Source organism: Gouania willdenowi, chromosome 12, assembly GCF_900634775.1.
Source record: "Gouania willdenowi chromosome 12, fGouWil2.1, whole genome shotgun sequence".
Taxonomy (NCBI): Eukaryota; Metazoa; Chordata; class Actinopteri; order Blenniiformes; family Gobiesocidae; genus Gouania; species Gouania willdenowi.
The window spans coordinates 15,255,303-15,281,906 of record NC_041055.1 but is presented as its reverse complement, the minus strand read 5'-3'; the positions used below and the strand labels follow the sequence as shown (position 1 = coordinate 15,281,906).

General features: G+C 37.0%; 2 protein-coding genes across 4 annotated transcripts; one reads left to right on the top strand and one right to left on the bottom strand.

Annotated features, from left to right (window-relative positions):
* Positions 1-988: 988 nt before the first annotated feature.
* Positions 989-9,690, top strand: LOC114473402 (zinc finger protein 2 homolog). 2 transcript variants are annotated; one of them, XM_028462995.1, is made up of 3 exons: positions 989-1,903; positions 6,230-6,897; positions 8,712-9,690. In XM_028462995.1, exons 1-3 carry the CDS (start codon positions 1,279-1,281, stop codon positions 8,772-8,774), a joined length of 1,356 nt encoding a protein of 451 aa, XP_028318796.1. In that variant the 5' UTR covers positions 989-1,278; the 3' UTR covers positions 8,775-9,690. The 2 variants fall into 2 exon arrangements, with proteins under 2 accessions (XP_028318796.1, XP_028318795.1); XM_028462994.1 differs by lacking the exon at positions 8,712-9,690 and having other exon boundaries at positions 6,230-8,221.
* Positions 9,691-19,877: 10,187 nt separating this feature from the next.
* pou5f3 (POU domain, class 5, transcription factor 3) lies at positions 19,878-22,968 on the bottom strand. 2 transcript variants are annotated; one of them, XM_028462999.1, is made up of 5 exons: positions 22,013-22,968; positions 21,823-21,934; positions 21,621-21,751; positions 20,307-20,471; positions 19,878-20,228 (listed from the first exon to the last, which is right to left on the bottom strand). In XM_028462999.1, exons 1-5 carry the CDS (start codon positions 22,748-22,750, stop codon positions 20,085-20,087), a joined length of 1,290 nt encoding a protein of 429 aa, XP_028318800.1. In that variant the 5' UTR covers positions 22,751-22,968; the 3' UTR covers positions 19,878-20,084. The 2 variants fall into 2 exon arrangements, with proteins under 2 accessions (XP_028318800.1, XP_028318801.1); XM_028463000.1 differs by having other exon boundaries at positions 20,330-20,471.
* Positions 22,969-26,604: the final 3,636 nt, after the last annotated feature.

Here is a 26,604-nt window from a genome sequence, read left to right as displayed (position 1 = left end):
TGTTTTGTCATATTGTGTTTTTTTATTGTAATTTTCTGTCTTTATGGAGTTTTTCTTTTTTGTAATTTTGTGTATTTTTACTGTCATTTTTTAGGTGTTTTTAAATCATGTGAGTTTTTATCGTCATTTTTTAGAATCCTGTGTATTTTTGTAATTTAGTGTATATTTTTGTAATTTTGTGTATTTTTGTTGTTTATTGCGTTGTTGAAAGCATTCTGTGCGTTTGCTTTGGATGAACACAGAATTAGACCAAGGGCCGTAAGTGACAAATTCAATAGTTATTATTTATAATATCGTACATTTTCAGCCTCTTACAATTATTACATTCTGTGAGTCAATAGCAAAGTCTAACTTTAAAAGAATGAACTCAGCTGTGAAGTCTTACATTTAAGAAATGAATTGACGTTAGAGAAGTAGCAAAAAACTTCCAAAGTCCTTTGTTATCGCATTTTTTCTCACATCATTAACACTTTTTAATTGTGTCACTTGTCAGATCTCGCTCCCTCTCATTTCTCTCTCCTTGTAATGAAAAATCAGTGCAAGAAGCAGAGATCTCGTGTGCCAATGTGTAGAGACAGTGTTACTATGATATTTTAGGGTCTTCTTGTAGTTAGTTTATCTTTGGGTTCCATTCAATAATAGTTAACATTAAAATAGTAAAAACTAAATGCTTAACTAGCAACATTTCATTGGTAACAAATACAGGGACATAAAAAATAAATTAAAAAAAAAAACATGCAGATGAGCAGCGAGCACATCACATTGTTAATAAAAGGCTTCATTTTTAAAGTCTATTTATTTTGTCGTCATTTTACATTTTAATGTTTTCACTCTTTAGGGGGGGTTCTGGTAGGACCAGTGAATGGATGAATGAGGGTGTGTGTGATTGGGTGTAGACCTTGCTGTCTGACTCACACACCGGAGCAGAAGGTGGCGGTAATGCTCCATTAAACTGGATGCTAACCGCCGGAAAACAAGACGAAGAAGAGAAGTCGCTGAGTTAGAGCAGAAGAAGAAGAAAGAGCGGCAGGACCACAACAATTGTCTCTAAGTCTAATTGTGAATGTTATTAATATCCAGCCTACATTTGGAGTCAGGCCATAATATAATAGCGCCTTAAAGCTCCAGTGGAAAGTAAGAGAGCACAACACGGTGTCAGAAGACGGAGTTGCAGACACAGAGAGAAGCTGGAGCAGAATGCTAACCGAGCTAGCAGAGGAGCTAGCACCGCTGAGACGCTACAGGATAGAAAAGTAAAGAGTATAAAAAGGGGAGGAAATGGAGCAGTTCAAAGCACCGTCATCATTGTCTCTCACCGCTAACCCTGCTGACAACTGGTGCAGCTGGGAACAAAGCTTTAGGCGGTATATAGCGGCCTCAGGAGAGAAAGATGAAAAAGGAAAGATTGACATTTTACTCCACACCATCGGCGAGGACGCAATGGAAGTGTTAAACACACTGACGGTTAGAGGTGAGGGAGATGAGCTGACAATGGAGGATGTTCTTCAAGCCTTTAAAGATTACTGCAGTCCACAGAGAAATGTTGTCTTTGAACGAAATCAATATTGGTCCCATCAGAGGACAGCAGGGACATCAATAAACACATTCATGACAGAGCTGCGACACAAAAGCAAAGACTGTGAGTTTGGAATAAGTGAGAATGACATGCTCAGAGATAAGCTTGTGTTAAGCATCACAGACTCTCACCTAAAAAAGAGACTGATACGGGAAAGACGTCTAACGTTATACAGAGCAATAGAAATATGCAGAGCAACAGAGCAAAAAATGACTCTGTCACAAGCTGTCCAGACTGAACATGGAGTAAAAGAAGTTCCAGTGGATGGTGAAATGAAAATGATCCTTCCTGACAAGAGTCTCCACCATAACACCAGCAAACAGTTAGGTAAGTGTTTTTACTGGAAAGTTAGAGAGCACAACAGAATGAAGGGAAACTGGTACAAATCCCACAGAGAGTCACAGAAATGAATGATGTCCTTTGGACAAACTACTGACAGTTGGTTTATAATGACATCACCTCATAGTAGGGTTATTATTATATTGTTAAGAAATAATGTGACGATATCAATACTAGTATCGGGAGTTGTCCCGATATAGCACTAAAAGGCTGGATCGGTATCGGCAAGTATTATTTATCAACATGCCAATACCTTATTATTATTATTATTATTATTATTACTAGTATTATTATTATGTTATTATTTTGTCTTGTTATTTTTATCTTGTATTATTTTATTTAGTTTTGCACATAGTCTAACTACTGTTTACATTTATGTTTATATTTTTTTTTCTAGTTAATTGTTATTTTTTAATGTTTACATTATTAGAGAGAGCACAGTTCACCAAGTCAAATTCCTCGTGTGTATAACATACATTACATGGCCAATAAAGTTGATTCTATTCTATTCTATTCTATACCACCGATTTACAGCATCAAACTACTTTTGATACCCAGTCCGCTGAGCTGTGACTTTTGCCATATGGAAACAGAAACCATTATCCACCTTTTCTATCACTGCACCTACAGGAAAAAACCTCTGGTTTTATATACAGAATCTGATTCATCGCGAAACAGGTCATGTGATCAGTAGGGATGTAACGATTCACTCAACTCCTGATACGATTCGATTCACGATACTGGGTTCACGATTCTTTCACGATTTATTTTACAAAATGGGACTGTAGTCAAATGATGACTGAAAAATATTCCTTTATTATTTTGGGGGGAAAAACTAGAAAATATTGTTCAATTTTCCTTTTACTTTTCATTGTCAAAAGAATCCCTTGATTAACTATTCAAAACAATGCAATTTAACTAAAAATAAATCTTGAATTAAATAAATAAAGGAATAATACAAACGAAGAAGCCTATTAATTTAAATTCTGGTTTAAACTACATAATAGTTATTTTTCTTTTTAAAAGTGCAACTGAAAATGTATTTTGTGCCTTAACAATTGGACTTAAAAAAAAAAAAAAAAAACGTCATTGCACTGATTTACGTCAGATGTTTGTTTGGACCAGCAGAGGGCGCTGGTAACCCAGTGGTCGGTTGGCATGCAGAAATTCTTGCAGTGAAGAAGAGATGCTATGCTAGCAGACAGAGCTAATAGAAAAACGTGACTTTTACATATATTCACGTAATATTACAGATATTCTTTCGGTGCTAAAGGGGTAATGAATCATTTATTAACATGTTTAAGAGTAAAAGGCGGCCAGAAAGAAAGTAGTAGCAGCTTCTGCCCGCCGCTTATCCACTGCTGGGCAAGAGAAGGGATACTTTTATAGCGCCGTCTGCTGTTTAAAAAAAGTACTGCGATTCAATTTTCAAAGGATCAATGTCAATCGTGATACCTATGAATCGATTTTTAACTGCCTTACGATTAATCATTACATCCCTAGTGATCAGCCTCCAGGAGAGTGACATCATCTTTTATTTTGAAAACACTATAATTCCAAAATACTTTTACCTCCTGATACAGACTCTGATCATGCTGACAAAATACCATATAAATAAAACAAAATGGGCACAGATGAAATCAGACGGACATCATTTTGAAAAGGAGTTGCATCAATTTTTCAATACCATAAAATATGTTAAAAACAAAGCTGTTTAACTGTACCATTCAGTCTGTAAACATCTGAAACCTCAAGATCACTAAGGGGTCTTTCACACACACAGTTTGTGAAAAGAAAATGTATAATATTTATATTCAAATTCATATGCTAGGTAAAAACAGCCTTGTGAGAAATTCCTACTAAAATGAATAAAAAGTGAAAAGTTCATAGGAATAAAATTCATGGAGAGGTTCATGGTTAGCTCAGATTATTTGACCATGTCTTTTAAAATAATCAGGAATGGTTCAAATTTAAAATATGTCTAACCTTTAGACTCTCACTGCTGCCCTGACTCCTGATCACAGAAACACGTATGGTTACGGTGTGGCGTACTGAGAATTATATGCACATGCACACTACCGGAAAGTGAGTTTTTGCTACTTCTGCTGTGCTGAGATTGTTCATTCTATTTCAAAGTCCATGTTCAGAAAAAAAATGGCATGAAATGCACTTCACTGACAAATAACTATATTTAAAATACATTATTACACTTCTTTATATACAATAGAGATCTCCCGATACAACTTTTTCACTTACGATATGATACCGATATTGCAGCCTTGCGTATCGGCCAATACCGATATTGATCCGATACGATATTAGCACGAATCATACATACTTTTATTACTTTTTTTGTAGCGTGGAATGTTAGAAAAGGCTTGATCAAGTGATGTTACTCAAACAGAGAACAATAGTCAACAACAGTAGGTTACTTTGTTGGAGTGTGAACCACAGTCACCTATGGATAGAAGTGCTAGTGGAATATTTTATCAGAGCGCTTATATCGGTGATTTTAGATGTCGTCCGATAAAATCCGATATTAGTTTTCTGGCTGATATCAAACCGATATCAATATCGGATCGGGACACTGCTAATATACAATATTAATGTGAATTACAACTAAGACATCATTGTAATTTAAGTATGACAATTTGTGCATGGCAATTCCAGCACGGGTACGATTGCTTTACATGACCGCTGCATGCTCAGATTGACTTACAATCTCAGTATGGTTACAAACTCTGTATGTGACCACAGGTTGGCATTAGAGAGGAAAAGTTCAGGTTTCAGAAAGTTTTATTTATTTCTCACCCATACCAGGTAGACAATAAAAAAGTTCTTCAGCATTTACTTTGTGTTGGTATTTTTGTCCTTTTTCACAAAGGTTTAAGCAGTGCCCGACCAAGCCATGATAGCACTGATTTTTATATCCAAGTGAGTATACAGCTCTTAACTCATTCAGTGCCAGCCATTTTCAGTTTTTCTACCCCCCTCAGTGCCAGCCGTTTTTGAGCATTTTGACTGATTTTAAAGACCCACAGAATATTTTTTACTATGACTATCTGAAAACTGACATCAGATTCTGAATGTCATTGAAGCCTCTACTGTCATGAAGAAAGAAAAAAAAACATTTGTTTCTGGCTTGTACCGTTGTTTTGTAATCAGCCATTGAATAGAGCAAGTTTTACACAAATCTTCAGTTTCAGAGCAAAAAGCTGAGAAAAAAAGCCTTTTTTTAAAAAAAAACCTGTCAACTGTCAGTGACTTTAAAGCTATTTTTTTTACTTTAGTGACAACTCTAACATCTGAACATTGTTTCCTTAAAGAAAAACACTGAGACCGGGCTTTTGATGGCAAAATTATTATTATTTTACTATCTATGTCAGAGTTGAATGGATTTTATACTGTATTTTTACGTTCCTCCAACATTCCCTCCCGTCAGTCTGCACACAGACGTAACTTCTTCTTCCTCCCGACACTCAGCAATGACCCGTTTAGCCCGGTTAGTTGATGGTTTTATCTTATGATCACAACATTATCAATAATCTACTCAGGTCCAAACATGTTCTGTGTTAGTATGTGGTGCTGTGAGCTGCTGGATACGTCACAATATCACTCTGTAGCGCCATAATCTGACTCGTTCCTGTTTCTGCTCCCCAGCTAATGGTGGCTTCAGTGGCTAATCGCTCATCTAAAGGTGCACCGCTGCCCTCGTCAGGGCACAGTTGGTCACTACAACACCCCACAGCTTAGATATTGATGAGGGACCTCCGCCAGGGTGTTTTCTAGCAATCCCCGTGAAAAAACGCAAATGCCGAGTTTCTCGTCAATGGCGCTGAGCGTTTGGATTTGAAATGACGAGATATCTCGTCGGGGGCACTGAGTGAGTTAAGAATTGGAAGAAAAACACGTCATATCTTTTTTTTTTAAACACCTTTTTATCGGCATGTATTGGTACCGGCCAATACTATGCATGTGGGTATTGATATTGGGGCCAAAAAAGGGCATCAGAATTACACTAATAAGAAATGAAATGTTTCAGTTCCACAATAATTTAACATAAATAACAGAGTAATTAATTGTTTCAGTGTACATATATTTAATATTTCTATTTAGCAACCAAAACATTTTAAGTAAAATACATTCAGTTATTTAAGAAATTAATAATACATGATCATGAATACAAAAGAAGTCATAAAATGTATTAAACACAGGCTGAATAACAGCTAGGTTTTTCCTGTTGAAGTAAAATGAATAAAAACATAAAAACATTGTGAGTTTTCTTGTAATATTGTGTTTTGTGTCTACCTTCAGGTTATCAATCTGTTCCTAATACAGATGAAACAGAAAAACTTGTGCTGGCTGCCTTCATGCCCAAAGTTCATCTGCACAGATTTCAGCTCCAGCAGCCGTCAGTCACTGATTGTGTTTTCAGTGAGAGGAAGAATGTGGAGGAGCTGCTCCCAGAGCGTCTCCACATGAAGGAAGAACCAGAGACGCTCAGTGAAGGTCAGGAGAAAAACCAGCTTTGTGTGCAGCAGGAGACAAACAGTGCTGCTTGTCCTGTTAAATGTGAAGATGAAGAGGAGAAGCCTCAGGCCTCCCATCTACACTTGAGACAACTAACAGAAATGAACATGAAGGAGGAACCTTCAACCTGTGGTTTAAATGAATTAATGAAAAGACAAAGTGTGGGAAATAACATCAAAAGACCAGAAGCAGCCCAGAACCCAGATCCAAACAGTTTAGTACGACAAGGTCCTGATGGAACGGAAACAGACTCGTCTCAGACTGAGGGTAGTAGCGAGGATGATGATGATGAAGACTGTTGGCAGAAACCTCTGTCAGAGACTGAAGCTGACTCTGACTCTACCACGAAAAAGAGAAAGATGTCTCACTCAATTAAAAATGATGAAATGGGATGTAAAGCTTCCAAAACAAAAATTAGTTCATTTCAACACATTTGTTCAAAGAAGGTTCAGGTAAAAATGACATCTGAATGTGTGGGTGGTGAGAAAGCATCACTCACTGCAGCTTCAAAACTGAGAATCCACACAGGAGAGAAACTATTTAAATGTGATGTTTGTAGTAAATGTTTTACCCGTAAGAATTACTTGCAGTCACACATGAGAATTCACTCAGGAGAGAAACCATTTAAATGTGACGTTTGTAGTAAATGTTTTATTCAAAAGAATAACCTTAAAAAACACATGAGAATCCACTCAGGAGAAAGACAATTTAAATGTGATGTATGTAGTAAATGTTTTATTCAAAAGCAACACCTGCAGTCACACATGAGAATCCATGCAGGAGAGAAACCATTTAAATGTGACGTTTGTAGTAAATGTTTTAGTCAAAAGAATGACCTTAAAAAACACATGAGAATCCACACAGGAGAGAAACCATTCAAATGTGACGTTTGTAGTAAATGTTTTATTCAAAAGAATAACCTTAAAAAACACATGAGAATCCACTCAGGAGAAAGACAATTTAAATGTGATGTATGTAGTAAATGTTTTATTCAAAAGCAACATCTGCAGTCACACTTGACAATCCATGCAGGAGAGAAACCATTTAAATGTGACGTTTGTAGTAAATGTTTCAGTCAAAAGAATTACCTTAAAAAACACATGATCATTCACTCAGGAGAGAAACCATTTAAATGTGATGTTTGTAGTAAATGTTTTACCGAGAAGGTCAACCTTAATTCACACATGAGAATCCACACAGGAGAGAAACCATTTAAATGTGATGTTTGTGGTAAATGTTTTATCCGTAAGAATTCCTTTAATTCACACATGAGAATCCACACAGTAGAGAAACTATTTAAATGTAATGTTTGACATGGAAATGTAATGAAAAAAAGTCTGAAATGCCACAAGAGAGTCCACACATAAGAAATGACTTTCAAATGTTATGTGTAGTAAATATTTTCTCATTTGTTTTACATTGGGGTTTTTTAGCTTCATATATGTTTACATATAGTTGAAGTTTGAAGTGTAGTGAGTTTTGTGAGTTAGTTCTTTCAGTAAGTTAACATAACAGATTTTGGCAGGAGTTTTGTTTGTCAGTCTGTTTTACAGTTTGTGTTTTGTGAATATTGGTTGGTGAATTAATTATTAACTAGTTGACATCTTGGGATCTTTTTGAATGCAGTGAGCACACTCAGCATTTTTTTTAATAATTAAATAAACTTTAAGTGGGAAGGCTTTGCATGTCCTCTTACTTTGCTTCCGCAAGGTGGACTTTTACTCTCATTTTCTCATGGGCAGCTGTAGCTCAGTGTGATGAGATCCAATGCAGCAATGCAAAGTTTCTAGTTCTTATTCTTCTGCAAAAATTTAAACTGCCATATCTCTGTTAATATTTAACTCAGAGACTCAAATTTAGCACTAAAATGTAGCCCATTCTCTAATCTACAATTATCAGCCATTTGTAGAGGTTGCACTCTGACAAAAAAAAATTTATATGAATTTTTTAATTAGTCACGTTTTTCATTAATTATGCTAATCTTAACCGATTTACACCATTCAAAGATCAAATTGTTCTGCTCCTCAGTGACAATCATAATATCTAATTTGTAGAATGATAAATCTCTTACTTTTAATGTTATTCAAGATTTTGCGCAAATTTTTGTAATCATGCAATGATTGAGTGGTTGATTTAGTCTGCTAGAGTGTGTCACCTGTTGCTCTTTTACTTTTAGCAATACTGCTGTTAAAGCTTCAATTCTACAGCTACAGTTACAATTTATAGCCTAAAATACTACAATCTTCTACTTTTTCTTAATAACCAGAAGACGTATTCGTCTGCAGGCCCTACAGAAGAGGTCCGGGTTTGGAAGAGGTCAAGGAGATGATACGAAACCTCAAAGACAATCTATCGTCTATCAAAGACGATCTATCTACACGGATCACAGCCGAGATAAAGTCGTTGGAAAAGACACTGGAAAGCCTCCAAAGTGAAGCAAAGGTACTGAAACAACAGAATCTTATGAATGCTGAAGAGATAAAACTATTGAACGCGAGGGTTGAAGACTTGGAACAAAAGGAAAGAGAGAAAGATGTCATCATTACAGGCTTAAAGAGTTACGCGAGTGTGCTGAGACGGGCAGCGGACCCGAGTGACGAAGACACAAAATCGATTGAACAACAGGTCATTGACTACTTGGAGTCGAAGGACATTGTGTTGAACCCTGACAACATCAACTCCTGCCATCTCCTTCCAAAGCGTGATTACAACAGAGCCGTAAAAATCACCTTCACGAATGTGAAATTCAAAGGAGAACTACTGAGGCAAGGCAAGAAACTGAAGGAAACAAAGGTATTTTTGAATGAAAATTTGATAAAAAAGGAGGAAAAATTCTAAAGACGTGGCCAAGGAACTGCAGGATTTATATCACACCACTGGGAGAAGAGAACGGAAAACCAATCTTCATCAAAACAATGGAAGACGGGAAAATACAAAGGATCCACCTAAACACCAATCAGAAAAGGACGTTCAACAGCAATGGCTATAACTGACATCACGGAAAATATAAGAGATGCACTAGAAAATAATTTATTTGTATTCGGCATTTTTTTGGACCTTAAAAAAGCATTTGACACAATAAACCATGGCATTCTGGACGATAAACTTCAAAAATACGCCATTAGGCACAATGCCCTAAACTGGATTAAAAGTTACATGAGAAATAGGAGACAATATGTTGACTTTGAACAAAACATATCAATATGCCAAACCATGCAATGTGGTGTGCCACAGGGTTCGATTTTAGGGCCAAAACTGTTCATTCTATATATAAACGACATTTTCAAAGTCTCAAATTGCCTCAAACTAACGTTTGCAGACGACACAACCATCCTATGCTCAGGTAAATACATTAAAACTCTAATAGAAACGACGAATGAGGATCTATCAAAAATCCAAACATGGCTTAATGTAAATAAACTAGCCCTAAACGTCAGCAAAACAAAATTCATCAGTTTTGGAAATAAAAAAATAAAAGAAAACATTAAACTGAAACCAGACACGGACATAATTGAACAAGTAAAAGAATATAGAGCACTAGGAGTGTGGATAGATGAGAAACTGACCTGGAAAAAGCACATACAAGTAGTTAAAAACAAAGTTGCCAAAAGCAGCTACATCCTATGGAAATTACAACAAATACTACATACCAAATCACTTAAGACAATCTATTCTTCCCTTGTTGGGTCACATTTAAATTACTGCTCAGAAATCTGGGGAAACACCTACAAAACATATCTTGAACCTTTATTTAAACTTGAAAAAAAAGCAATTAGAATTGTATGTAAAGCACCACACAACGCACACACAAATGAACTATTTGAAAAGGCCAAATACCTAAAACTGCAAGAAATAATACACTATAACACACAAATTCTAGCATTTAGGGCATCTCTTAAAACACTCCCATATCAAATACAAAAACGTTTCATATACAAACAAACTGCTTATGAACTAATACATAGTAATGTGTTTATACAAGAAAGGGTTAAATCTAACATTGGAAAATACAGCACTGTCAATAGAGCTATCTCCAGCTGGAATAGCCTTGATGCAGAGACAAAACAAGCTGCAAACTTGACTAGATATAAAGAAAAAACTCAGAACACATTCTTACAAGAATACGTGATCAACACATCGACGAGATTGAATTTATCAACTGGTCAATGAACACAATTGACTCAATCTTCACGAACAGAAGATCACAACAACACAAGCCAGCGTCTCCAAAAGACACATTCCCAAGTGGTTACGTCATGGATGGAAAAGGAAAAACCCAAAAGCTGTGCCTCTCAATCCTCTCAGTGGAAGATGTGGAGGACCTCTACCTGTTAGGGGTCATGATCACTGGCCTGCTAATGATGGGATTGTGTGCTTTTCTAACCCTTCGCAGGCTAAGACAACTTTCTGAAGATAACAAGGAACTTCAAAAGAAGATGAACTTTTCTTTTGAACTGGAGGAACGCAATCAACGGCTGGGAATGAAATCTGCAGGGAAGAAGGACGACACGAACAACGATGGAGAGGAGGAGGAATAAAAAAAGACAACACTGACTACAGATGAGAATGAATCCTACATAAAAAAGGACAAAAAAAAATGTGCTCAGAAGAACCAAAGACTGTTTGACCAGAGAGACAAGCTTTGATGTAAATTTTCTGTGTTTTAAACAGGGGACGGGACCTAGATACGCAAACTGCTTCTCTCGTCTCCTTTTTCGACATGTACAAAACAAAAAAAAAAGAAATAACAAAACTTCTGTGAATGCAACCATGTCGGAAATAAACTGAATAAATAAATAAAATAAATAAATAATTAAATAAAATTTAAGTGGGAAGGATTTGCATTTCTTCTTACTTTGCTTCCACAAGGTGGACTTTTACTCATACCTTTGCATGGGCAGCTGTACCTCAGTGTGATCACAGCCTGCTTCTAAGTTCAAGCAATCACCAAGGATCCTGGTTCACGTCCTGCTCTTGGCAGTCTAAATCTAAATAATTCTTTGTTAAATCTTCAATTACTAAACATAGTGCTGTTAGTTATCTGTGGATTCGCATTCCTGGTTGCATTGTCGCAGCAAAGCAAAGTTTCTAGTTGCCATAACATTCCTCACTTTTGATCGCCATCAATGACCAAATCAAGAAACGAATTATTATATTCCAGTAGAATAACCTTGGATCCACCTCTGCTGTCTGTCAGGGTTAACCATTAGCATCGTTATTGTCATACATTGGATATTTTCTTCTTTTGTGAGACACAGACATATCTGAGAGAGCAAGAAAAATGTGGAAAAAGGCCTTAAAAACTTCATTATTATTATCAATGGCATGAATCATCAAAAATCAACCTCTATTACCATCTAGATAAGCAAAAATCATAATTTACATCAAGGACATCACTCATGTTCATTGACTGAGTTCAGTGGCCCCGTTGGTAACTGGGGTCACCAATAGCCAAAAAAATAGTGGAACCATGGTTAGAATCACCGCACTTGATTGGCAGCATCATGAGTGAAGAACCTTCAGTCTGTTCCTTGATGATCACAGCGGAAGGGCTTGTGATAGGTATTTCTCCCACAACGTCTTCAAGGCTGGATTTTAATTGTTTCAACAGACCATATGCCTCGTCAAAAAGGTCAGCTTTGCAATCTTTTATTTATGAATGAGAAATGTAATTCTATTCTTTATTTATTCCGAATAATGTTAACACTCCACACCTAAGAACATAACCTAATTATTTTATAGAGCTGAATTTGTCAGTTCATTTATTTCATTATTTTCCCCCATAATTGTTGTTTGAGACGTAATTTACTTAACTTTGAAGCTAAATTGGTGGCAAAAGGGTCTCCTATTCTGTGTCTGAACCAGAGCTAAGCAAGATTATTGGCCCTTTTAAGGTTAGACAGAATTAAAGTTAAGTTGAGTCGAACAATCATATTGTCTTTTGCTCTCTGCATTTATCCCATTTGTAGGAGTGACGAGCCATATCACAGTTTGGAGAGCTTCCTTAAATGCTCGGAAGTTACTTAACTTTAAACTATCTCATTTATATTGATCAATTATTAAGAATTTCAGGAGGACCCTCTTTAAATCTCAGGCAACCCAGATTGGGCCACCAAACCAATGCTGAGAACACTTAATTTTACTCTTGTCTAAACCCAGTGAAAGTGTTCTATGACCTTGCACGCTAAGTGCTGGTGGGGGAAGAAAAGGGTTGGAGGGTTTTGAGGTATATCATTTTCCTATGATAAAATACAAATCAAAAATCAGAGGGACATTGGCCCTCTCCCTTCCTTTTTTATATAATAATACATTTGGATTCTTAAAACTATATGATAAATATCATTGGAAAATCACTTGTCTGATCATTTTGGATGTGTCAACTGTATGCTCCTTTTGTAAATTTGAAGATTTATCCCCACTTTTGCAGTTGGATTGGAAGTCTCTGTAGTCTCTGGAATAGATATTATGATAGAATATCCACAATATGTCATATTGTCACGTGTCTATTTCAATCTGTTTCCCCTTTGCTTCCCAGTTATGGTTATGGACAATACTTCCCTTTTATTCTCATCCTTCATCATAAGAAGCAGTGACCAGGCATGACGGCTGTAGGAGGCAGGATCGGAGTCGAAAAGGCGGTGGCATTTTCTGTTCGGAAACACTCAGAAACAGAAAGAGAGGAAAACATTAAGACTTAGATGAATCATTTAAAATATCCCGTTTCTTTAGTTGGATTTGATTCGTCTCCTTCGAATATACAGCCAGCGACCTGTATATTGGAGAAAAAAAACACAATAACAACAACAAAGACGAAGACCTAGACAAGTGTACACAACACCAGCCTGTCATTGCCCGATCCCGTTAGATCTCGGAAGCTAAGCAGGTCTGGGCCTGGTTAGTAGTTGGATGGGAGACCACTGAGAATTCCAGGTGCCACAGTGGGGTGGCAGTCACCCCAGTGGTATCTGTCATTGTGCCCTTGGGCAAGGCACTTCACCTACATTGCCTAGTATGAATGTAGTGTGTGAGTGAGTGTTGGTGGTGGTCGGAGGGGCCGATGGCGCACTATGGCAGCCTCACTTCCGTCAGTCTACCCCAGGGCAGCTGTGGCTACAATAGTAGTTTACCACCACTAAGTGTGGAGTGAAAGAATAATGCCTTAATTCTGTAAAGCGACTTTGAGTGTCTATGATAAAGCGCTATATAAAACTGATGCATTATTATTATTATTATTATTATTATTAACAACGACTATACACATACAACAACAAAAACATGGACACTGAACATGAACAGTTAAGGTCTGTCAAGGTCAAAGCAAGTCATTCCACTGAAAGTGGTATTATATATATAAAAAAACATCATTTGGTGCTTTTAAACACCCAGAAAAATAACCTTTAAAACCTGGTAAACCATTTAGAAGGCCCAAAGCCAAAAATCATAATTCCATTAACAAACAGCAGTGAAATCTGAACACCCCACTACATAATTGGCAAAAACAGGGAGAAGATCTAGTGCATCAAAACCCAGGAGAAAAGGAAGGTGAAACAGAGGAACATGTGTAGTCAAACAGCCATTCATGGTCAATCACTCAATGACACGTCCACGGCACATTCGCACTCACAACGCGTTTCTCTCAGGCATACACTAAAAGTTGTGTAAACACGACTATGGAACCCCATTCAACGGCTTATATTTCCAGACTTAAAAAAAAATCCAAACAACCGGAGACAGCTCAACGTTTACCTTTTTAAAACAGATGATTGGGAGCTAGCACAAAACCCTAATAACAGACCGTCAGGACTCTGGGCACTGTATTATTACTTAACAGGATTGGAGCCAGCCTCTAACAACCCTCACTCTAAGGGAACATACAATATTAATATCGCAGACTGAGAAATTTGTTCAGAACGATATTCGGTTACCAAGCATGTATCAAATCAGGTGGGCCTCCATCCCCTGGCAAGACAGTATGACGCATGTTCAGTGAGTCAAAGATGGTGTCCGAGAGAGAGAAGCATTCCCCAGGAATTGTTCCGCATGTCAGAAAAGAAAGACCCCCAAAGAGCGGTCCCCCTCGTAAGGTTTATCCTTATTTTCTGCACATTAAAACCAGGACTTCTTGTTTGAAAAGTAACTACCTATGTACTCATAGCAACTAATAGGACAGTTTTCTCAGGAAAAATGTAGTCATCCCTGCTGTCCTGTGGCTTCGGTCCGGCAATACAGTCCGACGCGGGCAAAATGAAAACAATAAAGTTTGAACTAGGCTGTCTGTCGCAAGCAGCTTCAAATGGGTAAAGATACAGATTGTTTACGAGGGTATCGGTAAAAAAAATGTCAAAATGTAAACTTGGTTTCTATTGGTCTCAATTTTCCTGAAATTGAGTAAAAACAAAAGTGTGAAAGAAGAATCGTTCAGAAATAACAAAGGTATTGAAAAGAAGAAAAACATGCGAGCTCAAAAAAAAATCATGGCCAATAAGAAAAATAAAAACTTCAGCTCCAAAAGCTGAGGCAGCACAACAGAGGGCTCTTTCTTCAACGGATGTAACCATAGCTTGCATTGTGGTGGTCCTCCCCTCAACAAGAAAAGAAAAGGAAAGAAAAGCAAACAAAAACAAAACCATTAGTAACACTATCTTCAAGGGACAACAGAAACTAGCAATAAAATAAAATAAATTATAATAACAGTAATATTAAAATAAAATAAAATGAAATACTGTAATCATCTGTGTGTTCGTTTGAATGTGTTTCTCTCTTTCTCTCTCTCTGTGTGTGTGTGGCTCTCTGTCTCTGTGTGTGTGGGTAAGATGCACACATTGAAAACAGGGCTCAAAGTACGTTCAGCTGAAAGAGAAGCCGAAACGCGCGGAAGACACAGCAGCTGATAAATGTCCAAAATGAAAGCATCAAAGCCAAACAACCAAAGGGAGAAATCTGATTCACACGTTTAAACAAAATAAAAACAAAGAATAAAAAAGTAAAACTCACCGAAAGCTTGCCGGTTTCATGATCTGAGTTTACATCATACGGAGATTGTATATGCGCATGCATATATTATTTGTTTATTGGATTCTTCATCATGTTTAAGAACTCATTTTCTATAAATAGTACTAATTTATCCAATAATATCCCAATGATATCTTCATCTGTCTGTTTGATTCCCATTATTAGTGTTTTACTCCCTGTAGTCTTCATTACAGTTTATTACAGTTTATCCTCTATAGGAAGGGCAAGCAGCCAGGTACTAAGAAGAATGTTCCAAAAAGTCTTGTCCCCGTCTCAGGATATGCAGGACTAACTAACGGTTTCACAGCTTCAGCTTTATACAGATATTAGAAAAAGTCCCAACCCTGAAGGGAGGAAAAGGAGGGGGTCAGATGCCCAACAGTGAAGACGTTGGAGAACGTGTACGTTATGAGGAAGGCTGACGCCACTGATATCTGTCCTTGATAGTGTGTGTGCGTGTAGCTGACACTGTGGATACAATACAATCTGTACTGTTAATCTAACATGACTCAGCTGTTCAAAAGTGCAAAGAGTGATGCAGTCACTGTGTATTAAAACATGACAAATTGTACACTTGAACACACATTTGACAATATGATGATGAATATAATAATTGCCATAACATGACTCATAATTATTATACAAGTGTTTGACCAAACCAATCTGTGGGAAAGTGTATTTGTCTTAGTAATAAAGAATAAGATCTAACCCAGATGAGTAACTTTTATCACAGCGTGGCCACAAAACTGTGATTGTATCTCCTCTGAGGGTCACATGATCAACAATCATGTCGGCATTAGAATAATGACCAACCTGAGCATTAACACATAAAACAGGAAATAATGTGTGCTTTCTTCTGTGTTTTTGGTGTCCTTTTGTGTGTTTTCATGTAATGTTGTGTTTTTTTAAGGCATTTTTTATATCTTTGTTTTGTCATATTGTGTTTTTTTTTTTATTGTAATTTTATGTGTTCATGGAGCTTTTCTTTTTTGTCATTTTGTGTATTTTTACAGTCATTTTGTAGGTGTTTTTAAATCATGTGAGTTTTTATCGTCATTTTTTACAATCCTGCATATTTTTGTAATTTTGTGTATTTTTCTATAATTTTGTGTGGGATTCTTGAGCCATTTTGTGTATTTTTGTTGTTTAGTGCATTGTTGAAAGCATTCTGTGCGTTTGCTTTGGATGAACACAGAATTAGACCAAGGGTCGTAAGTGACAAATTCATTAGTTAATATTTATAGTATCGTACATTTTCAGCCTCTTACAATAATTACATTCTGTGAGTCAATAGCAAAGTCTAGCTGTAAAAGAATGAACTCAGCTGTGAAGTCTTACATTTAAGAAATAAATTGACGTTAGAGAAGTAGCAAAAAACTTCCAAAGTCCTTTTTTATCTCATTTTTTCTCACATCATTAACACTTTTTAATTGTGTCACTTGTCAGATCTCGCTCCCTCTCATTTCTCTCTCCTTGTAATGAAAAATCAGTGCAAGAAGCAGAGATCTCGTGTGCCAATGTGTAGAGACAGTGTTACTATGATATTTTAGGGTCTTTTTGTAGTTAGTTTATCTTTGGGTTCCATTCAATAATAGTTAACATTAAAATAGTAAAAACTAAATGCTTAACTAGCAACATTTCATTGGTAACAAATACAGGGACATAAAAAATGAAGAACAAAAAACATGCAGATGAGCAGCGAGCACATCACATTGTTAATAAAAAGCTTCATTTTTAAAGTATTCATTTTGTTGTCATTTTACTTGTTAATGTTTTCACTCTTTGGGGGGGGGGAATGGATGAATGAGGGTGTGTGTGATTGGGTGTAGGCCTTGCTGTCTGACTCACACACCGGAGCAGAAGGTGGCGGTAATGCTCCATTAAGCTGGATGCTAACCGCCGGAAAACAAGACGAAGAAGAAAACCGCTCATTTAGAGCAGCAGAAGAAGAAAGAGCGGCGGATCAACATCATTTGTCTCTGAATCGAGTAGTGAATGTTATTAATATCCAGCCTACATATGGAGTCAGGCCGTAATATAATAGCGCTTTAAAGCTCCAGTGGAAAGTAAGAGAAAGCGCAACACGGCTCCCTTTATTGTACTGTATAATAAAAGTTATATCACTTAAATCATTTGTTGAAGTTGATTTCATTTACAGGACCTGCTCTCAAAAGTGGTTCTGAAGTTATTCATAATAAAGCCCTAAAAAAAAAAACTCTTACACAATGAAAGAATAAACATTTTATTTATTGGAGTGTAAACAAAAATAATTCAGATTTAAGAAATCCTTTTTGTTTTTTGTTTTTATTTTCAATGCATTTCCTCACATTTGTTTTCAATGTCTTATATCACTCAAGTGACATGTTGGCAAAAGGAAAAACTGGGTAAACCACAATTCTTATCCAATATGTAAAAAAAAAAAAAAAAAACCTTGAATTTGCTGTCATAGCCAACAATTAAATCAAATGTAAATTAATGTTTTAGGATATTTTTGTCTAAGAATGTGTTATGGTCTACTGAATACACTGAAGTAACCTTCAGACATTTTATTGTTTTTTTACATCTGGGTGTGCAATTAAACATTTTAGAAACTTGTAAAGTTCAATAGCTTCTTCTGCACAGGTTGGTGGATGGTGGCTGTGTTCTGCCATGGCAAGTGGGCAAACTTCAAACAGTATCATCGTTCCTAAAATTTAAACTGTCACCGGATGTAGCTTTACTTGTTTACAAGGCACCACAGTGGTGCATCGGGAATTACTTTAGCCTCAGAGTCCACAGTCAAGACACCCAGGGAGGCAGTGCACCTTTAATCATTCTGTGTGGAGTTTTGCAAAAATGTTATGAAACAAAACATTTAAATATAACTTACCTTGATTATTTCAAGATATGAGAACTGTATCAGGCTTTTGTTGAGGAAGTCACCAGAAAAGTAGTCATTGTCTTTTAAATCCTGAAATGTATTGATCCAGAATTGAGCATGTTGCTTCCTTCAAAATCCCTACCAGTGCTTTATGTTGATTGTGGTTGCTTGAGTCATACAAATAGCATCTTCTGGAATATTTATCATTACGGTCATGTCTCGGCCTGTATCTTCTTCGGTGGACGCGATTCCGACACCTTAGCGCTACTCCGTGGGGATCAAGTGTTTTCATTAAATGTCTGATTGTCTTCTGAATAACTATAGCCTTGATGCACCTACGCAGTTGATAAACTAATAACAATCCCATCTAAATTGCTTAGACAAACAACAATTTCCCAATGTCTTAATCCCCACTGAAAATAAAAGCAGATACAACTAAGATGACAGGACATGATATCAAACAAGCAGCTGAACGAGTATTTCGCGTGAACCTACAACAACTCAAAACTTCTCACCAACTTCTTGAATGCAGTAATGCTTCCTTAAGAACATATACCTTGCATAAAAAAAATTGCTGTAAGAATTTTAGTAGACATTTCAATGATTTACATGCTAAGTTTTACCTCAATTATTTCAAAGAACTCAATACTTGCCAAAATGTTAACCATATCATTCACAAGGGACACGACAGGCATGGGTAATGACAGTAGGAACTATTTTATTAGTGGGCGTTATTTAGGCATCATGTCATTCTGTGATCAGACTGCTGACAACCTAGGTCATGTCACAATAGAGTGACCTAGTTTGAGATTAAATATCAAACAGCCTAGAATAAGTCACACCCATACACTTCACTGTTTTTATTGCTTACATCATCACAAGTCAACTTAGATGTTCAAAGCATTGTCAATTCCACATGATGTAAAATGGTAAACAAATCACCTTCTGAGGAAACATTACAAAAGGCTAAAGTTATGAATCCACCACAAGATTGTCATTTTATGGAAAACATTTTCCGAGATCTACTGAAAATGGCAAGATTAGATATTCTCCACAAAGCAAACATGACCTTCCTTATTTTGTTTACAGTAAAACAAATACATCCTTCATTTCAATATATTAGCAAGCTCACATACTTGAAGTCACAACACCTTGACAGGATTGCACACTTTTAAGAGTTTCTAGTCAATTCAACACAGTAAACCGAGGTAGAAAACTTAGTTTTTCATTAAATATATGGCCTATAAAAGATACAAAAAGAAAGTTAAAGACATGTGTCATACTCCCTTAAAAGTAAACACTGTTCAGGCAAAAACACTAATTCATTGAGAACCATGGGGCAAAAATCTGGGTTTGATACAAAACTGTTCTATAAAAGACTCAATGTGCAAAAGATGTTGCATCCAAAAAGAGCATTTTCCTATTTTCATTTATGGCTTAGACAAACTACAGGGACATACAAAAGTATTGCACAAATGTCTAAAATGAATACTGTTTAAAGAGGTCTCCCTCACATTGCATTTGCCGGGAAACGCCCCAGATTTTTCCTTGCAAAACCCGTAAAAATAAACACCCGAATAAGAAACCACCAAGGCACTGGAATCCCTACATAGCCTACAAGTTACCATTTAAGCGTCACATCGAAAGTTTAAATACAAGCCTACGGAGAACAGTTATCCACAATGAAATACAACAATGAAAGACAAAGGCACATTTGTAAACTTATCAAGCAGACCGGAGCAGCAGTTTGGTGGCTCTTTTTTCAAGTTAAAGAAATCCTCCGGTGTGCTTCAGTAAGTCTGGACACATGTAGAGTGGATAGCCTTGCTCATAGGCCTCCTTCTCCTCCTCTGTTGGCAGGGCCAGACGCTTGCCCTTCTGTCTTCGGTTGCAGAACCAAACACGCACAACCTACCGAGAATAGCAATCTTTACTCAGAAAAACAATCAGACGCCAACTGAAATCTATTTAGACAAAGGCTGTGCTTACATCTCTATCCAGGCCCAAATCACCTGAGATATGAGAGAGCTGCTGAGTGTTTGGCTTTGGAGATTTGAAAAAGTAGGATTCCAAGGCTGTGCGCACCGGTCCCTCAAGACACGTCCTCCGCTTTCTCTTCCTGGTATCAGCGAGGGGTCGTTCGATCTTGTACATCTGCGCAGTATAGAAACACTGTTACATTGTTTGACATTACAAGATGAACGGCAGAGTGCATGTTGGATTGGAATATATTTACGTTGCATAAACGCCATCTTTCCCATGTTTTAATTCAACCAAGTTAGTCAAAGTTCCATTGAGATGAATATGCTGTTAATAGAGCCCAAGCAAATGTAATAAGGCCTGTAACCACCAGAGGGCCTCCAATGAGCAAGTTATCACACTTGGCCTGGGGTCATTTTACAACCAGGCAAGTCAGACTCAGCTGCTGTAGCTTTACTTTTAGGACTAGTGTTAAACTACATGTTGCCATTGGTAAAATAAACAACAAATCTGCACGTAGACCTAATAAGAGGTCAGTTTAACTATAGTAACTGAAAACCCAGATTCCAGAAAGCCACAGAACGTCTTGGTTCTCCCTTCATATTTAAATCTTTTTTTTTTAAACAATTGCTTTGATACTAAAAAACTTATAATCTGTACACAGAAGTAGTTGAGTTGTTCTCACCACAGGTCAGCAAAGTAGTTTGTGTGGAGTCACTTTGTGGAATTAATTAAAAAAAAGGACATCAATTTGTTTACCATATGTTAGTGCACTATTAAAAACGTCATCATACTTGTTACATTATGATTTATATTTTGTTTGAAATGATAAAAGTTCTTACAGAGTTTAAGGCCATATGAATTTTAATGAAATGTTTGTCTTCTTTTAAATCAAATATTTGTTTCAGTGTGTACAGAAACACAGTTTGAGCTGATGTAATCATTTTATTTAGTGTATAATTAGCCCTTAAAGTGTATAACGAAATCCAAATGTCCTTGCTTTTTAAGTTGTTAACACCTTTTTTGTATTTAGTGTATTTTCTCTTTATGTTCATTTCTTCAGCAAGTGTTAGATTGTGTTATTGTGTCTATGTACCTGATTTAAAACGTGTAAATATATATATTGTTACTGCATAATATGAAATACAAATTAATAGTAAAAAATAATGTATAGTCTCAGGCCTATCAATCAGATTGTATGAAATGAAGGAGATGACCAGATGGTGGCGCGCTACAGCAAAGCCGCACATCTCACTCAGGCCTTTCCACAAACATCACCAAACAAACTCTGCTGTATAACAAAGTGTTGAGTGACCAACTTACGTCCTGTGGGTTCTCTGAGTTCTCCGCATCGTTCAGCCATCTCTGCAGCAGAGGTTTCAGTTTACACATGTTTTTGAAGCTCAGCTGTAAAGCCTCAAAGCGACAGATCGTGGTTTGACTGAACATTTTACCTGTTGGTAGAAGATTTAAACTCAGTCTCAAATGTAACAAATACACAACTGTTGACAGAGTTAATACTCACCATAAAGGTTTCCCAGAGCGATTCCAACATCTGCCTGAGTGAAGCCCAACGTGATCCGTTTGTGCTTTAGTTCTTTGGCGAACTGTTCCAGATCCTCATTGGTGAGAGTCTCCTAAAATAAAGTTCCCATTACACATCCTGGACACAATCTCAGGGACACATTTCTATCTGATTTAAAGTGGTTCCTCACCTCCTCTGAGTCGCTGTATCCGCCGCTGGAGGACCCGCTGCTACGGCTGGGTCCCGCCGGATTCTGGGTCACGGTGACCCCTTGAGCCGACTCTCCCAAGGCAAAGGCGGGCCCCAGCAGGCCGCTGCTCGGTGGGGAGGGGGACATGGACGGGGACGATGAGGACGTGGACGGACTCTGGTTGCTGATTGCGGCTGAAGTCACCTGTGTGATGCCGTGCCAGAAGGGCGGGTTCCAGGGTGTTGGATAGAGGACTCCGTGGGGAAGGCTGGCAGAGGCATGCTGGGTCGGGCCGACCTGCTGATGCTTCATCCCCGGGGAGTACTCACTGGACTGGGGCTCCGTTTTCAGCTCTGGTATGGAGATCTGCTCCCGGGTCTCTCCAATGGCGGGGCTCAGGTTTATGGGCTGTGCGGCGGCAGAGGTCCCGGGGACCTGACCAGTGTACTCCGGCGCTGCGAATGGATACCAGTGCTTGGGCTGGCAAAAGTCCCCACCCTGGAAGTCGGCTGTCCTGTACTCAGTGGGAATGTGCGGGAACGGAAAGAAGGTCTGTGTGGGGGCGGAGGTGAAGCCACCGTAGGCCGCTTTGCTGTAGAGGAGGCCCGGGTCAGTGAGGAAGCCTGAGAGCTGGAAGGCCGTGGCCTCATGACCCAGGACCTGGCTGGAGGGGCCCGGCTGACTGTAGTCATAGGGGACGCTCTGCTCGTCCACATCATGGTGTGTCTTCTCAGACATCTTTAGAAACCTCAGCTGGCTTCAACTATCAGAAAACAGTTCAAAAATAGCTTAACCACACCAAAAATGTGTGAAAACTAATAAATATGCATCACCGCCCCCCTCTCTGGATAAAACCTCAGCTCTACCTAAACTGTCCACCACTTCACCTTCTGAAGAAGTACTGACGACCTTCTCCGCTCCGCAGGTCTTAATTATCACATCTGGGTGTTGACCCCTCACAGCTGATCGCTGATTGGCTGATCTGGGTAAACGCGCACAGCTGATCGTGGTTTTGCGAATGACCTTGATTGTTTTCAAAGTAATGGGGCGTGTTTTTATTCAGCCAACGTCTCCAAAATAGTGGCTACTCTCAACTTTTACAGAAATAAATTCAGACGACATTTACAATGCAAAGACCCAGTTTATCTAAGCACTAGGGCGTTAAAAGAGTGTATGAATTATTAAAGGATTATTTGGATAAATAACGAAATGTGTTAAGTAAATTCTACTGCTTAAATCCACCCATTAGATAGGCTACATTGTTATCCTGTAAGACTTTATTTTGTAAAGTAACAGTTCATACATTAGGCAACATTTACATCAGGTTATAGGAAATAGTTTAATGACGTGTTGAATGTCAGAGACATATACGACTTTATTAAATTAAGATACCTTTGTTAAGTGAAACAACTAAAGTGCGGGAATTGTTAAGTATTTTAAATTAAACCCATAAGTTACAGATAGTGTTAAAACTCGTTTTAAAAAATTACATGTATTTTTTTAAATTTTATTTATTAATTTTGCCATTTGTGAATTTCCAATATAGGCCTACTATACATTGTTTTTCTTTTTCTTTTTCAGGTTTGTTTTAAATTGATACATGTTTTAAATGTATGAAAACTCACTGAGCTTTTATTTTATATCGATTGCCTCCTCTTTTTTTTTTCTAAGGCAATTTCGTTCCTAATAAAATTGGAGGAGCAAAAACGGATTCAATTAGGTAATATCATAATTTGTATCTTGAATTATTGAGTTATATCATACAGTTGGTTGAAATATTAACAAACTTTTAATTTTATGAACTTTTTTTTTTTTTTTTTGGCATAACCTTAAGAAAAGTAGTGGAAAATTACAAGGTAAAAGCCAAAAAGCCATCAGCTGATTCCAGGTGACGTGTTCCCATTGAGCCCAGGCGGAGCAGGGACATGTTTCCTCCCCCGGTGGGAATAGAAGCCGCAGATTGCAGCAGGAAGACGCCCCGCTGCCCGTGAGAGGGGGGCCATTGAGGGACACGGCTCCGGGGCACCCTGTGGATTTCAGATCCCGAGCTGCAGTGTTGGTCATTCGCTCCTTTTCACTGTAGAACAATAAGTCTCAACCCTTTGATTCAGCCCCCCCACCCACAGACCCCCTCAGCCAGCCATATACACCAAGGCCGGAGTTTCGATCTCGATTCGCACGTCCCACCTCCAGCATCCAGTCTGACCCGGTCTGAAACTGGTCTGAGTGCCAACATGTCTGCAGATGCAGAAACATCACATTGCGATTAATATCAGTCGCATTCCTGTCTTTACTTGCAACTTACTTTAAATGTCGCAAATCAAATATTTGACGGACTGCTCACAACAAACAGGAAATATATTTATATACAGTAAAAAAAAAAAAAAAAGTGACTAAGCTTCATTAAAACTCATCTTAACACAAATATGAACGAATGGAGTCAAAAAGCAGCCTAATATATATATATATAAAAAATGAAGATATAACTATTTTTAAACACATATAAAAAAAAGCTTTATTCTACAAAACGTTTTTATTATTCATAATTTGTATTAAATCATCATTAATTTACTTGAATGGACGGTAGCTTTTTATTTTCATTATTATTATTAATAATAAAATTAAACAACCAAAGAGCACCATTTATAAAAACAAACCAGTAAAATTATATCAAACATCAATAATTATTACAAATTTTTGCTGAAAATGTTCAAATGTTTTATAATTGAGTGCCCTCATGGATCATGTGATGCTGCTATTTTCACTGAAACATTGTGACAAATGTTTTCATGCAGATTTGGCGTATGGTCAGTGGTATGTTCTATACAGTATTATATATATATATATATATATATATATATATATATATATATATAATATGCAAGGTGGATTTTTGTAAATTATGACATAATTTTAACGTTTTACAAACGTTACATGTTATATGATTGGTTAAACGTTGTTTGTTAGTAGCTTGTAGGGAGATAATTTTCAATCAAATGTATAATGAACATGATACACTGCATAAATTAGGAGAAATAAAGTATTTCATGTTGAAACTTAAACATTTCCTACCTTTTTAAGTTACTGCTTGCCTTGCTTATTATATTACCCTCGAATTAAAGTGAAACAGTGAAAACTATGTATTTAAAAAGTGCTTTTCAAACTGGTAGCCCTTTGGATTATGCAGTACATGTGAAGTAGCTCAGTTTCAGAATATTTGGTGACCTCTGATATAGGGGAGGGTCAGGAAGGCTTTTGATTGGGGGTTATCAAAACAACATGGAGAAAATAAAAGTTGTGTCTTATTAAAAACGACAACTTTTCCATCTGATCTAATAGAAAAGATCTGACTTTCAGTGTTACTCGTTTAACACTGAAAGCCAAAAACTAGCACGTATACACTAGCTGATGTAGTCCACACATTGCGTCTTTTACAAACTGCTTAGAATACTCTTGTTGGATAACTTCTGCATTTAATCTGGACACCATTAGAGAATATTTTAATCTAGCTATGATAGCAATAACTAAAATGTGCCACAATTACAATAAAAACCATTCCAGAGGTGTTACATATTGTTATTCTTTTCATGTGAGATAAAAACTATTTTGAGCTTTGTAAACTAGCATATTTACACTTTTTAAAAAAAAAATATATATATATACATATATATGTGTAAATGTTAAAAAAAAGTGTAAATATGCTAGTTTCCAAGGCTCAAAATTGTTTTTATCTCACATGAAAAGAATAACAATCTACTGTTTACATGTTTACATTTCTACACTCCTTTCAAAAAAGATAAACGTTAAACTATAAGATGATTTCCTTCCCTAATATCCTTCACAATAAACAACACATGACCTTTTGTGATGACCTCACATTGGCCCCTGAGGTCGGCTCCCACACTGAGCTCAGACTCTGAAGCCTGAACAGGTAGAGCAGGACTGTCGATCATTAGCCGCTTACGCCAGACACTTTCTCCAAAATGTATTTACTTCTCCTGACACCTTATAATATCTTTTGATATCAGAATGCACGTATCAAGACTTTTTGCCAATGTAAAGACAAAAGACATATTCTAAAAGATGTGATAAATTGTAATAAAATATTAACTTGCAAAGAATATATGATTTAGTTTGCACCAGTAATGATAGATAATACAATGAATCTGTTTTAATATCTTTGTGTTTTGTCATTTGAAGTATTCAATAAATACCCACTGTATTAGACGTCTAGTTTTTTTTAGACCTAATTTCAACCAGCTAAAATTTCGTCTATTTTTAGACAGAATTTAGAGATTGCACTTTAATCCATTATTCGATAACTATTTATTAAATACGTCTAGTCTACATGTAGACGTCTAAAAAACTTTCATTTCTATACCCCTGGTAGACCAATTTTAGACTAGACATCTAGGGAACATTTAGACGTATATTAGACGTATAATAGACCTAAAAATGCTCGGTGGGATATTTATCCTGGTCTTGAAGAAATGCATGTTTTTTCCCACATCTTTTCCTTGATGATGATCCATTAAAGTCTTTTATGAGGCGTTTCCTTTTCTAGTTCTTAGTAGTGACCTTATTTCCTTATT

What these genes read in the sequence shown, in the direction of transcription:
- LOC114473402 (XM_028462994.1), top strand. Translation starts at nt 1,279, where the DNA reads ATGGAGCAGTTCAAAGCACCGTCATCATTGTCTCTCACCGCTAACCCT. An exon ending in TAACACCAGCAAACAGTTAG is followed by an intron (nt 1,904 to 6,229) that starts GTAAGTGTTTTT and finishes GTCTACCTTCAG; the next exon opens with GTTATCAATCTGTTCCTAAT.
- pou5f3 (XM_028462999.1), bottom strand. Translation starts at nt 22,750, where the DNA reads ATGTCTGAGAAGACACACCATGATGTGGACGAGCAGAGCGTCCCCTAT. An exon ending in GATACAGCGACTCAGAGGAG is followed by an intron (nt 21,935 to 22,012) that starts GTGAGGAACCAC and finishes ACTTTATTTTAG; the next exon opens with GAGACTCTCACCAATGAGGA. An exon ending in ACTCAGAGAACCCACAGGAC is followed by an intron (nt 20,472 to 21,620) that starts GTAAGTTGGTCA and finishes TATACTGCGCAG; the next exon opens with ATGTACAAGATCGAACGACC.